Source organism: Silurus aristotelis (assembly GCF_946808225.1).
Source record: "Silurus aristotelis genome assembly, chromosome: 17".
Taxonomy (NCBI): domain Eukaryota; kingdom Metazoa; phylum Chordata; class Actinopteri; order Siluriformes; family Siluridae; genus Silurus; species Silurus aristotelis.
This window is the reverse complement of record NC_139590.1, coordinates 400,925-413,424: the sequence shown is the minus strand read 5'-3', so window position 1 is coordinate 413,424 and position 12,500 is coordinate 400,925. Positions and strand designations below refer to the sequence as shown.

Here is a 12,500-nt window from a genome sequence, read left to right as displayed (position 1 = left end):
GATGGTGGTGTGACGGTGGTGATGTCTACAACATCAGAAGGATTCGACCATTTCTGTCCACACAGGCTGTCCAGGTTCTTGTTCAGTCTCTTGTGATTTGGAGACTGGACAACTGCAGCTCTCTGCTGGCAGATCTTCCCCTGAACGCTATTCGTCCACTGCAAATGATCCAAAAGGCAGTTGCACGACTTGTGTTCAATCTGCCCAAGTTCTCCCACACCACCCCACTGCTGCTTTTTCACTGGCTTCCAGTAGCTGCACGTATCAGATTCAAAACACTGATGATGCCTACAAACCCAAAAATGGACCAGCACCATCTTACCTCAGTGACCTCATCACATCTCGCACTGCACCACGCTGTCTGAGATCCTCCAGCACTGCTCCACTGGTACCTTCTTCTCTCAGAATGAGAGGTAAGTACACTTCAAGGCTCTTCTCTGTTCTGGCACCGAGGTGGTGGAAGGAACTTCCCCTAGATGTCCGTAAAGCAGAGTCCTTGATTATCTTTAAGCGACGACTGAAGACCTTCATCTTCCTGAAACACTTAAATTAGTACTTTCCAAGTTTGCTTTGTAAAAATTAAGAGTTATAGTCTGATTTATATGACGTTTGAAATCTTGTGTACCAGTGTAGATTTATTCATTGATTTAATTATTTATTTATACGTAATTTCTCTGCTATGGCGAGCATCCAGCTCAATCAGTGTTTGAAGTGTGACATGTTTAGTCAGTCTTTCTCCATTGCTAACAATAATTTTATCTGTGAGAAGTGTAAGTTATTTTGCTCTGTGACGGACAAGCTCTCAGTATTAGAGCAGCGCATCCAGAGTCTAGAGAGAAGTAGTGAGTGTGAGAGCAGTCCAGGATCTGCAGGGCAGAGTCTGGATGCCCTCATAACTCATAACTTAGCATTCCCCAACTCCAGCATTAGATCGCTCACAGCGGGGGCGAGTGGGTGACGACTCGGCGGCATACTCGCAAAGCCAAAGCTAACGCTAAAGCCCGCTTACAGGAGCACCATTCCTCTCCGCTTCACATGTCCAACAGGTTTCCTCTCCTCAGTGAAGCACCCGCTGAGAAACCTGAAAGAGCTCTGGTTATAGGAGACTCTATTCTGAGGCATGTAAAAGTAGCTAGACCTAAAGGGACACCAGCAGCACAGGTCAGTGTATACAGGGAGCCAGGGTGCTGGACACAGCAGGTCAGATTAGGTTTTTAGGAAAGCACAGGTTCATTCATTCATTCATTTTTTCCCGCTTATCCGTAATTCGGGTCGCGGGGGCAGCAGTCTAAGCAGGCCCCCGCCTTCGACTGCTGCCCAATCCTCACAGCACCGTCCCTTACGGTCCCTCCTGCAGGTGGTGAGCCCACGGGAAGGCGGCCCCACGTCACTCCGACGTCACGGACCTTGATATTTCCCTCGTAAGGGACCCCCGGAGCATAGAGGGTTAAGGGCCTTGCTCAAGGGCCCAAGAGTGGCAGCCTGGCGATACCGGGGCTCGAACCCCAGACCTTCCGATCGGCAACCCAGCGCCTTAACCGCTGGAGCCACCACTCCCCCCTGGTTTTTAAGAATTTTTTTTACATAGGTGCTAATGATATATGCCTTCGACAGTCAGAGGTTACTCATAGTGATATTATAGAGGTGTGTAAATTAGCAAAGGCAATGTCAGACAGCAGGTTATGGTCGCTGAACTGCTGGATGTCCGAGTGGTGCTCCAAAAACAATGTGGGCTTCATAGATAATTGGAGCAATTTTGAGGGCAAGGCTGGCCTGTTGGGGCAGGACGGTATCTTTCTCACTTGAGAAGGTGCTGCTCTCATTTCTTGTAGTAAAGGTCAAAGTCGCAGAACAGCACTAGTTAACAAGTGACTGTCCAGAGCCAAGGCCAGGAAGCAGACAGACAGGCTAAACCGACCGTCTGCTAGCTGCACAGAGTCGTCACTCAGGATCCACCATATTGAGACTATGTCTGTCCCCCGAACGAAACCAAAATGTAGGAATTCTCAGAATGTTTAAGTAACCTGATTAAAAGTAAATTAAATAGAGGCACCTAAAGATAAGATTGTTGGTGTGTTAGTGTGTGATGATGGTTTGTGATGATGGTGTGTTAGTGTGTGAAGGTGGTGTGTTAGTGTGTGATGGTGGTGTGTGATGATGGTGTGTTAGTGTGTGATGGTGGTGTGTTAGTGTGTGATGGCGGTGTGTGATGATGGTGTGTTAGTGTGTGATGGTGGTGTGTTAGTGTGTGATGGTGGTGTGTGATGATGGTGTGTTAGTGTGTGATGGTGGTGTGTTAGTGTGTGATGGTGGTGTGTGATGATGGTGTGTTAGTGTGTGATGATGGTGTGTTAGTGTGTGATGATGGTTTGTGATGATGGTGTGTTAGTGTGTGATGGTGGTGTGTTAGTGTGTGATGGTGGTGTGTTCGTGTGTAATGATGGTGTGTGATGATGGTGTGTTAGTGTGTGATGGTGGTGTGTTAGTGTGTGATGATGGTGTGTGATGATGGTGTGTTAGTGTGTGATGGTGGTGTGTTAGTGTGTGATGATGGTGTGTTAGTGTGTGATGATGGTTTGTGATGATGGTGTGTTAGTGTGTGATGGTGGTGTGTTAGTGTGTGATGGTGGTGTGTTCGTGTGTAATGATGGTGTGTGATGATGGTGTGTTATTGTGTGATGGTGGTGTGTTAGTGTGTAATGATGGTGTGTGATGATGGTGTGTTAGTGTGTGATGGTGGTGTGTTAGTGTTTGATGGTGGTGTGTTAGTGTGTGATGGTGGTGTGTTCGTGTGTAATGATGGTGTGTGATGATGGTGTGTTAGTGTGTGATGGTGGTGTGTTAGTGTGTAATGATGGTGTGTGATGATGGTGTGTTAGTGTGTGATGGTGGTGTGTTAGTGTGTGATGGTGGTGTGTTAGTGTGTAATGATGGTGTGTGATGATGGTGTGTTAGTGTGTGATGGTGGTGTGTTAGTGTGTGATGGTGGTGTGTTAGTGTGTAATGATGGTGTGTGATGATGGTGTGTTAGTGTGTGATGGTGGTGTGTTAGTGTGTGATGGTGGTGTGTTAGTGTGTGATGGTGGTGTGTTAGTGTGTAATGATGGTGTGTGATGATGGTGTGTTAGTGTGTGATGGTGGTGTGTTAGTGTGTGATGGTGGTGTGTTAGTGTGTAATGATGGTGTGTGATGATGGTGTGTTAGTGTGTGATGGTGGTGTGTTAGTGTGTAATGATGGTGTGTGATGATGGTGTGTTAGTGTGTGATGGTGGTGTGTTAGTGTTTGATGGTGGTGTGTTAGTGTGTAATGATGGTGTGTGATGATGGTGTGTTAGTGTTTGATGGTGGTGTGTTAGTGTGTGATGGTGGTGTGTTAGTGTGTGATGGTGGTGTGTTAGTGTTTGATGGTGGTGTGTTAGTGTGTGATGGTGGTGTGTTAGTGTGTGATGGTGGTGTGTTAGTGTTTGATGGTGGTGTGTTAGTGTGTGATGGTGGTGTGTTAGTGTGTGATGGTGGTGTGTTAGTGTTTGATGGTGGTGTGTTAGTGTGTGATGATGGTGTGTTAGTGTGTGATGGTGGTGTGTTAGTGTGTGATGGTGGTGTGTTAGTGTTTGATGGTGGTGTGTTAGTGTGTGATGATGGTGTGTTAGTGTGTGATGGTGGTGTGTTAGTGTGTGATGGTGGTGTGTTAGTGTGTGATGGTGGTGTGTTAGTGTTTGATGGTGGTGTGTTAGTGTGTGATGATGGTGTGTTAGTGTGTAATGATGGTGTGTTAGTGTGTGATGGTGGTGTGTTAGTGTTTGATGGTGGTGTGTTAGTGTGTGATGATGGTGTGTTAGTGTGTAATGATGGTGTGTTAGTGTGTGATGGTGGTGTGTTAGTGTGTGATGATGGTGTGTTAGTGTGTGATGATGGTGTGTTAGTGTGTGATGGTGGTGTGTTAGTGTGTAATGATGGTGTGTGATGATGGTGTGTTAGTGTGTGATGGTGGTGTGTTAGTGTTTGATAGTGGTGTGTTAGTGTGTAATGATGGTGTGTGATGATGGTGTGTTAGTGTGTGATGGTGGTGTGTTAGTGTTTGATGGTGGTGTGTTAGTGTGTGATGGTGGTGTGTTAGTGTTTGATGGTGGTGTGTTAGTGTGTGATGGTGGTGTGTTAGTGTTTGATGGTGGTGTGTTAGTGTGTGATGGTGGTGTGTTAGTGTTTGATGGTGGTGTGTTAGTGTGTGATGGTGGTGTGTTAGTGTTTGATGGTGGTGTGTTAGTGTGTGATGGTGGTGTGTTAGTGTGTGATGGTGGTGTGTTAGTGTTTGATGGTGGTGTGTTAGTGTGTGATGATGGTGTGTTAGTGTGTAATGATGGTGTGTGATGATGGTGTGTTAGTGTGTGATGGTGGTGTGTTAGTGTGTGATGGTGGTGTGTTAGTGTTTGATGGTGGTGTGTTAGTGTGTGATGATGGCGTGTTAGTGTGTGATGGTGGTGTGTTAGTGTGTGATGGTGGTGTGTTAGTGTGTGATGGTGGTGTGTTAGTGTTTGATGGTGGTGTGTTAGTGTGTGATGATGGTGTGTTAGTGTGTAATGATGGTGTGTTAGTGTGTGATGGTGGTGTGTTAGTGTTTGATGGTGGTGTGTTAGTGTGTGATGATGGTGTGTTAGTGTGTAATGATGGTGTGTTAGTGTGTGATGATGGTGTGTTAGTGTTTGATGGTGGTGTGTTAGTGTGTGATGGTGGTGTGTTAGTGTGTGATGGTGGTGTGTTAGTGTTTGATGGTGGTGTGTTAGTGATTGATGGTGGTGTGTTAGTGTGTGATGGTGGTGTGTTAGTGTTTGATGGTGGTGTGTTAGTGTGTGATGGTGGTGTGTTAGTGTGTGATGGTGGTGTGTTAGTGTTTGATGGTGGTGTGTTAGTGTGTGATGATGGTGTGTTAGTGTGTAATGATGGTGTGTGATGATGGTGTGTTAGTGTGTGATGGTGGTGTGTTAGTGTGTGATGGTGGTGTGTTAGTGTTTGATGGTGGTGTGTTAGTGTGTGATGATGGTGTGTTAGTGTGTGATGGTGGTGTGTTAGTGTGTGATGGTGGTGTGTTAGTGTGTGATGGTGGTGTGTTAGTGTTTGATGGTGGTGTGTTAGTGTGTGATGATGGTGTGTTAGTGTGTAATGATGGTGTGTTAGTGTGTGATGGTGGTGTGTTAGTGTTTGATGGTGGTGTGTTAGTGTGTGATGATGGTGTGTTAGTGTGTGATGATGGTGTGTTAGTGTGTGATGGTGGTGTGTTAGTGTGTGATGATGGTGTGTTAGTGTGTGATGATGGTGTGTTAGTGTGTGATGGTGGTGTGTTAGTGTGTAATGATGGTGTGTGATGATGGTGTGTTAGTGTGTGATGGTGGTGTGTTAGTGTTTGATAGTGGTGTGTTAGTGTGTAATGATGGTGTGTGATGATGGTGTGTTAGTGTGTGATGGTGGTGTGTTAGTGTTTGATGGTGGTGTGTTAGTGTGTGATGGTGGTGTGTTAGTGTTTGATGGTGGTGTGTTAGTGTGTGATGGTGGTGTGTTAGTGTGTGATGGTGGTGTGTTAGTGTTTGATGGTGGTGTGTTAGTGTGTGATGGTGGTGTGTTAGTGTGTGATGGTGGTGTGTTAGTGTTTGATGGTGGTGTGTTAGTGTGTGATGATGGTGTGTTAGTGTGTAATGATGGTGTGTGATGATGGTGTGTTAGTGTGTGATGGTGGTGTGTTAGTGTTTGATGGTGGTGTGTTAGTGTGTGATGATGGTGTGTTAGTGTGTAATGATGGTGTGTTAGTGTGTGATGATGGTGTGTTAGTGTGTGATGGTGGTGTGTTAGTGTGTGATGGTGGTGTGTTAGTGTGTGATGATGGTGTGTTAGTGTGTAATGATGGTGTGTGATGGTGGTGTGTTAGTGTGTGATGATGGTGTGTTAGTGTGTAATGATGGTGTGTGATGATGGTGTGTTAGTGTGTGATGATGGTGTGTTAGTGTGTAATGATGGTGTGTGATGATGGTGTGTTAGTGTGTGATGGTGGTGTGTTAGTGTGTGATGGTGGTGTGTTAGTGTGTGATGGTGGTGTGTTAGTGTGTAATGATGGTGTGTGATGATGGTGTGTGAGTGTGTGATGGTGGTGTGTTAGTGTGTAATGATGGTGTGTGATAATGGTGTGTGAGTGTGTGTGTGATGGTGTTGTGTGTGTTATTGTGGTAGTAGAGCAGTGACTCAGGACCAGTAGGATGAGTGGACTGGTGTTGTTGCTCATCTCTCAGAACGATTGACAGGTGAGTAGCCCCGCCTCCTCATCCTGACATCGGTGCTCCTTCATTATTAGATGTCTGTCTATCAGCACCTTTAATAAGTACACTGTAGAGTTTTCCTTCAAAACACTCGAGAGTTTTACTGCATTTTACTTCGTCCGCTTCAGGAACATCACGCTGTAGAAACCACCCTGAAGTTCTTCTGCAGTCAGTTTCTCACACGCTTCCACCCAGACAATGAAACTGAGTCGGAGTTTATTCTCTTAGCATTTTCATCGCTTCAACTTTTTTCTTTTTCTGATTTTATTTTGCAGTCGTCAAATACAGGAGCGCTCATTTTCAGATGAGACTGAAGCAGCTGTACAATATTTACACCCAAATAAAACAAAAAAGAAGCATCAAAATAATAATAATAATATTAATAATCATAATCATAATAATAATCATCATCATCATCATCATCATCATAATAATAATCATAATAATCATAATAATAGGCATCATAGAAAAATGACCAACAGATAAAAACAAACACAGACATTGTCACATTTAAAAAATGCTTTACATCCCTCCCTCCATCCCTCCCTCCATCCCTTTCTCCCTCTTTCCCGCTGTACCTTCACGCTTTCTTTGAGAAAACGAACAGATATTCCGAGCTATTCGTTTTTTTCCCTTTTTTTCTTTTGAAGAACAAACAGAAAGAAACACGTTTTTTTAACTTTAAATACATTTTTGTCTTTGTTTTTTTTCTGAGAAAAAAATGACATCAAACACAGCTTTAGACTCTCCCTTTAAGTCTGACCTCTTTTTTTTTTTTTTTTTTTAACTTCAGGTCTTTCAGAGGCAGGAAGAGCACTGAATTATGGGTAGGCCATGTCATGTACATCCTAATAAAACATGAACATTATCATTCAAAATAATAATAATAATAATTAATAATAATAATATTAATAATAAGAGCAGTCGAACCTCAGCTTCAGGCTGTTTATGGGGTGTTACAAATGTCCTTCTATAAATAATACAAATCATAAATATCAATAATAATAATAATAATAATAATAATAATAATAATAATAATAATACATATTTATATATTTAAGAAGAGTGTGCATGGAACGTAGTGTTCGAGGCTCTAACCCTGTTCCCCATGGTACTCACTCTTCCCTTCTTTTTCTTCATCTTCAAAACTTCACACATTCTCTCTTTTCTCGTTTCTTTCTGCCTCCAATTTTTACACATAGTACAAGAAAACGAAAAAGTCACAAAAATTCTTCAAGTGACGATGGCTCGCCCCTTCTACAGGACTGTGTCAGAAACTCGGTACATTCCAACCTCCTGCTGCTCTGGAGGTCTGTAACTCTTTAGTAACGCTTAGGTAACGTTTCAGTAACATTACGCTCAGAGCTTGGTTGCTCTGAACCTGCTATGAACTTTAACCTTTGCCCTTTAAGGCTTGTTGCTTAGGGTCAGCAGTTCAATGAAGGAATTGAAGAGAGTCTCCAGCCAGCTCTGGTTGGCCATACACTGCTGAACCACCTCCTCCTGCCCGGGATCGTCTGCTGCCTGCTCAATACTGTCCGTCTGAAACCAGAAGAACACACACACACACACACACACACACACACACACACACACACACACACACACACACACAGTTAACAGGTTTACCTCTAATAAGCAAATCAGAGGTGATGTTGGTGAAGAACATCCCTGTGAGATTATATGAGAAAGAAACTTTAAAAGAACTTAGAATGAACCCCGTCATCTTCATCCACAGGATTATAAACAGATCTCTTCTGTAACTGTACTGTGTCCTACTGAGTCCAAAAGCATCAGAGTGTCAGAGTTTTCCTAAAGTTTACTGAACCCCAGTGAAGTATTAACTGTTCAGTGAAAGAGGCTCAAGTGCAAGCAGTCCAAAAGCTTTCCAAGGAAGAACATCCACACACATCTCCATGGTTTCTCCTTGAAGAGTGTGTGTTTCTCTCAGTGCAGTGACTCACAAATGAGATTTAATAGAAACATATATTTACTGTGTTTCAGGATGCAGATTTTCCTTTAATGCAGTGAAAATGTAAAAAGTACTCATTTAACATTCAGTACTCATCATTCATCACTCATCATTCATCATTCAGTACTCATCATTCATCACTCATCATTCAGTACTCATCATTCATCATTCAGTACTCATCATTCATCATTCATCATTCAGTACTCATCATTCATCATTCATCATTCAGTACTCATCATTCATCATTCATCATTCAGTACTCATCATTCATCACTCATCATTCAGTACTCATCATTCATCATTCAGTACTCATCATTCATCACTCTTCATTCAGTACTCATCATTCAGTACTCATCATTCATCATTCAGTACTCATCATTCATCATTCAGTACTCATCATTCATCATTCATCATTCAGTACTCATCATTCATCACTCATCATTCAGTACTCATCATTCATCATTCAGTACTCATCACTCATCATTCATCATTCAGTACTCATCATTCATCATTCATCATTCAGTACTCATCATTCATCATTCAGTACTCATCATTCATCATTCAGTACTCATCATTCATCATTCATCATTCAGTACTCATCATTCATCATTCATCATTCAGTACTCATCATTCATCACTCATCATTCAGTACTCATCATTCATCATTCATCATTCAGTACTCATCATTCATCACTCTTCATTCAGTACTCATCATTCATCACTCATCATTCAGTACTCATCATTCATCATTCATCATTCAGTACTCATCATTCATCACTCATCATTCAGTACTCATCATTCATCACTCATCATTCAGTACTCATCATTCAGTACTCATCATTCAGTACTCATCATTCATCATTCATCATTCAGTACTCATCATTCATCACTCATCATTCAGTACTCATCATTCATCACTCATCATTCAGTACTCATCATTCAGTACTCATCATTCATCATTCATCATTCAGTACTCATCATTCATCACTCATCATTCAGTACTCATCATTCATCATTCAGTACTCATCATTCATCATTCAGTACTCATCATTCATCATTCAGTACTCATCATTCATCACTCTTCATTCAGTACTCATCATTCAGTACTCATCAGTCATCATTCAGTACTCATCATTCATCATTCATCATTCAGTACTCATCATTCAGTACTCATCATTCATCATTCATCATTCAGTACTCATCATTCATCACTCTTCATTCAGTACTCATCATTCATCATTCATCATTCAGTACTCATCATTCAGTACTCATCATTCATCATTCAGTACTCATCATTCATCACTCATCATTCAGTACTCATCATTCATCATTCAGTACTCATCATTCAGTACTCATCATTCATCACTCATCATTCAGTACTCATCATTCATCATTCATCATTCATCATTCAGTACTCATCATTCATCACTCATCATTCAGTACTCATCATTCAGTACTCATCATTCATCACTCATCATTCATCATTCAGTACTCATCATTCATCACTCATCATTCAGTACTCATCATTCAGTACTCATCATTCATCACTCATCACTCATCATTCATCATTCAGTACTCATCATTCATCACTCATCACTCATCATTCATCATTCAGTACTCATCATTCATCACTCATCATTCAGTACTCATCATTCATCATTCAGTACTCATCATTCATCACTCTTCATTCAGTACTCATCATTCATCATTCATCATTCATCATTCAGTACTCATCATTCAGTACTCATCATTCAGTACTCATCATTCAGTACTCATCAGTCATCATTCAGTACTCATCATTCAGTACTCATCAGTCATCATTCAGTACTCATCATTCATCATTCATCATTCAGTACTCATCATTCATCACTCATCATTCAGTACTCATCATTCAGTACTCATCATTCATCATTCATCATTCATCATTCAGTACTCATCATTCATCACTCATCATTCAGTACTCATCATTCAGTACTCATCATTCATCACTCATCATTCATCATTCAGTACTCATCATTCATCATTCATCATTCAGTACTCATCATTCAGTACTCATCAGTCATCATTCAGTACTCATCATTCATCATTCATCATTCAGTACTCATCATTCAGTACTCATCATTCATCATTCATCATTCAGTACTCATCATTCAGTACTCATCATTCATCACTCATCATTCATCATTCAGTACTCATCATTCATCATTCATCATTCAGTACTCATCATTCAGTACTCATCAGTCATCATTCAGTACTCATCATTCATCATTCATCATTCAGTACTCATCATTCAGTACTCATCATTCATCATTCATCATTCAGTACTCATCATTCAGTACTCATCATTCATCACTCTTCATTCAGTACTCATCATTCAGTACTCATCAGTCATCATTCAGTACTCATCATTCAGTACTCATCAGTCATCATTCAGTACTCATCATTCATCATTCATCATTCAGTACTCATCATTCATCATTCATCATTCAGTACTCATCATTCAGTACTCATCATTCATCATTCATCATTCAGTACTCATCATTCGAAAGCGAGGTTCCTGTACCTCCTTCTTGCAGTGCAGAAAGGTGTGATATTTATAATGATGGAGCGAGTGGTACAGGCTGTAGATCCGACACATCTCTGTTGACAGCTTCAGGTCCTGTAGGAGAGAGAGAGGAAGAAAATGAACAGATGTCAGTGATAGATCACCTTAGATGTTCTACAGTTCAGGAATTGTTGGGCTGGAGGCTCTGGGTGTTTCTCCGCATCCTGAAGCCACACTTCTCACATTATGTTATATTTCTATTTTATTCATTACTGTGTAATAAGAGTTACCTGGAGCCAAGACATGACATGCAGATCTCTGGACTTTGGCGATCAGGGGAATTTGGAGGTGCTTAGTAATGTTCAAAGCGTTCCTGAACAGTGTGGGTTTTCCTGCTGAACTCGAACATTAAATAGTGGCAGGGGGTCTGGAACACTGTTTAGGTATGTTTAACATAACATCAAAGGAACATCCACATGGATGCAATGTTTCCCAGAAGAACATCACCCAAAGCAACACCATGCCTTAAGCTGTTTATTTTGTTGGTTGGTTCCTGGCTTGGATGTGTGGTGTTTTTTTGGGTTGTGGGTGTTTTTTTTGGGTTGTGGGTGTTTTTCTGGGTTGTGGGTGTTTTTCTGGGTTGTGGGTGTTTTTCTGGGTGTTTACCTGTTGCTTAGGCAGACTCCTTTTGATGCAGTTGAGAGTTTTGCGGTTATATCCTTCTCCCCCGAGCCGCACCTTCACCATGCCAGACTCTAAAGCATCAGCACTCATCTGAGGATACATGTGCAGAGCTTCCTATATAACACACACACACACACACACACACACACACACACACACACACACACACACACACATACATGCACAGGAGAATTCAGTTGAGATAAGACAAGCAAATAGATCTTTTTCTAATCCTGAGTTGGAGAAGGTGGTACCTGGTGCTGAGAGTTTAAGTTCACTCTCCTCAGCAATCTGCGCTTCTGTTCAATCAGGATGCTGTCGATCTTCCTCATGGGTGGGAGATAAAGCTCATCTACAAACACGAAGGGGAACATCTGAGTATTTACAGTGTATGAATTCAGTTCTTCAGTAAAATTAGTCAATCACTTCTCTATGACTTCACAATCTACCCCCTGATCTACCCCCTGATCTACCCCCAGGTCTACCCTCTGATCTACCCCCTGATCTACCCCCTGATCTACCCTCTGGTCTACCCCCTGGTCTACCCCCTGGTCTACCCTCTGGTCTACCCCCTGATCTACCCCCTGGTCTACCCCCTGGTCTACCCCCTGATCTACCCTCTGGTCTACCCCCTGGTCTACCCTCTGGTCTACCCCCTGATCTACCCCCTGATCTAACTTCTGATTTACCCCCTAATCTAACGTCTGATACTTTATTATGAGCACTCAAAGTATGCTCATACTCATCATCATCATGATCATTATGATCATTATCATCATCATCATCATCAATTCATCCCTTCCTCTTTCCTCACCGTTGGTGTCCTCCAATGCCTGGATCATGTCGGGGTCCAGTGCCGTGCTCACCAACATCTCCACATAGCTGCGGAACATCTCCCTCATTGCTCGACTGTTTATCACACTGCGCACTGAGCCTGAGAAAGTTCAAAACACACACACACACACACACACACACACACACACACACACACACACAC

The 12,500-nt window shown here is 42.2% G+C and overlaps 2 protein-coding genes across 4 annotated transcripts in view; one reads left to right on the top strand and one right to left on the bottom strand.

Moving 5' to 3' along the window:
- Positions 1-12,500, top strand: part of LOC310740214 (chaperone Ric-8A) — an 83,137-nt gene that overhangs the window by 8,789 nt on the left and 61,848 nt on the right. The window lies entirely within an intron of this gene.
- Positions 7,463-12,500, bottom strand: part of prr12b (proline rich 12b) — a 35,649-nt gene continuing 30,611 nt past the window's right edge. For both annotated transcript variants that reach the window (XM_083566719.1, XM_083566720.1), the window contains exons 13-17: positions 12,318-12,437; positions 11,758-11,855; positions 11,486-11,617; positions 10,838-10,933; positions 7,463-7,844 (exon numbers count right to left, since the gene is read on the bottom strand). In XM_083566719.1, coding sequence (XP_083422845.1) covers positions 7,710-7,844; positions 10,838-10,933; positions 11,486-11,617; positions 11,758-11,855; positions 12,318-12,437 — 581 coding nt within the window. In that variant the 3' untranslated portion in view covers positions 7,463-7,709. The remainder of the gene's footprint in view (positions 7,845-10,837; positions 10,934-11,485; positions 11,618-11,757; positions 11,856-12,317; positions 12,438-12,500) is intronic.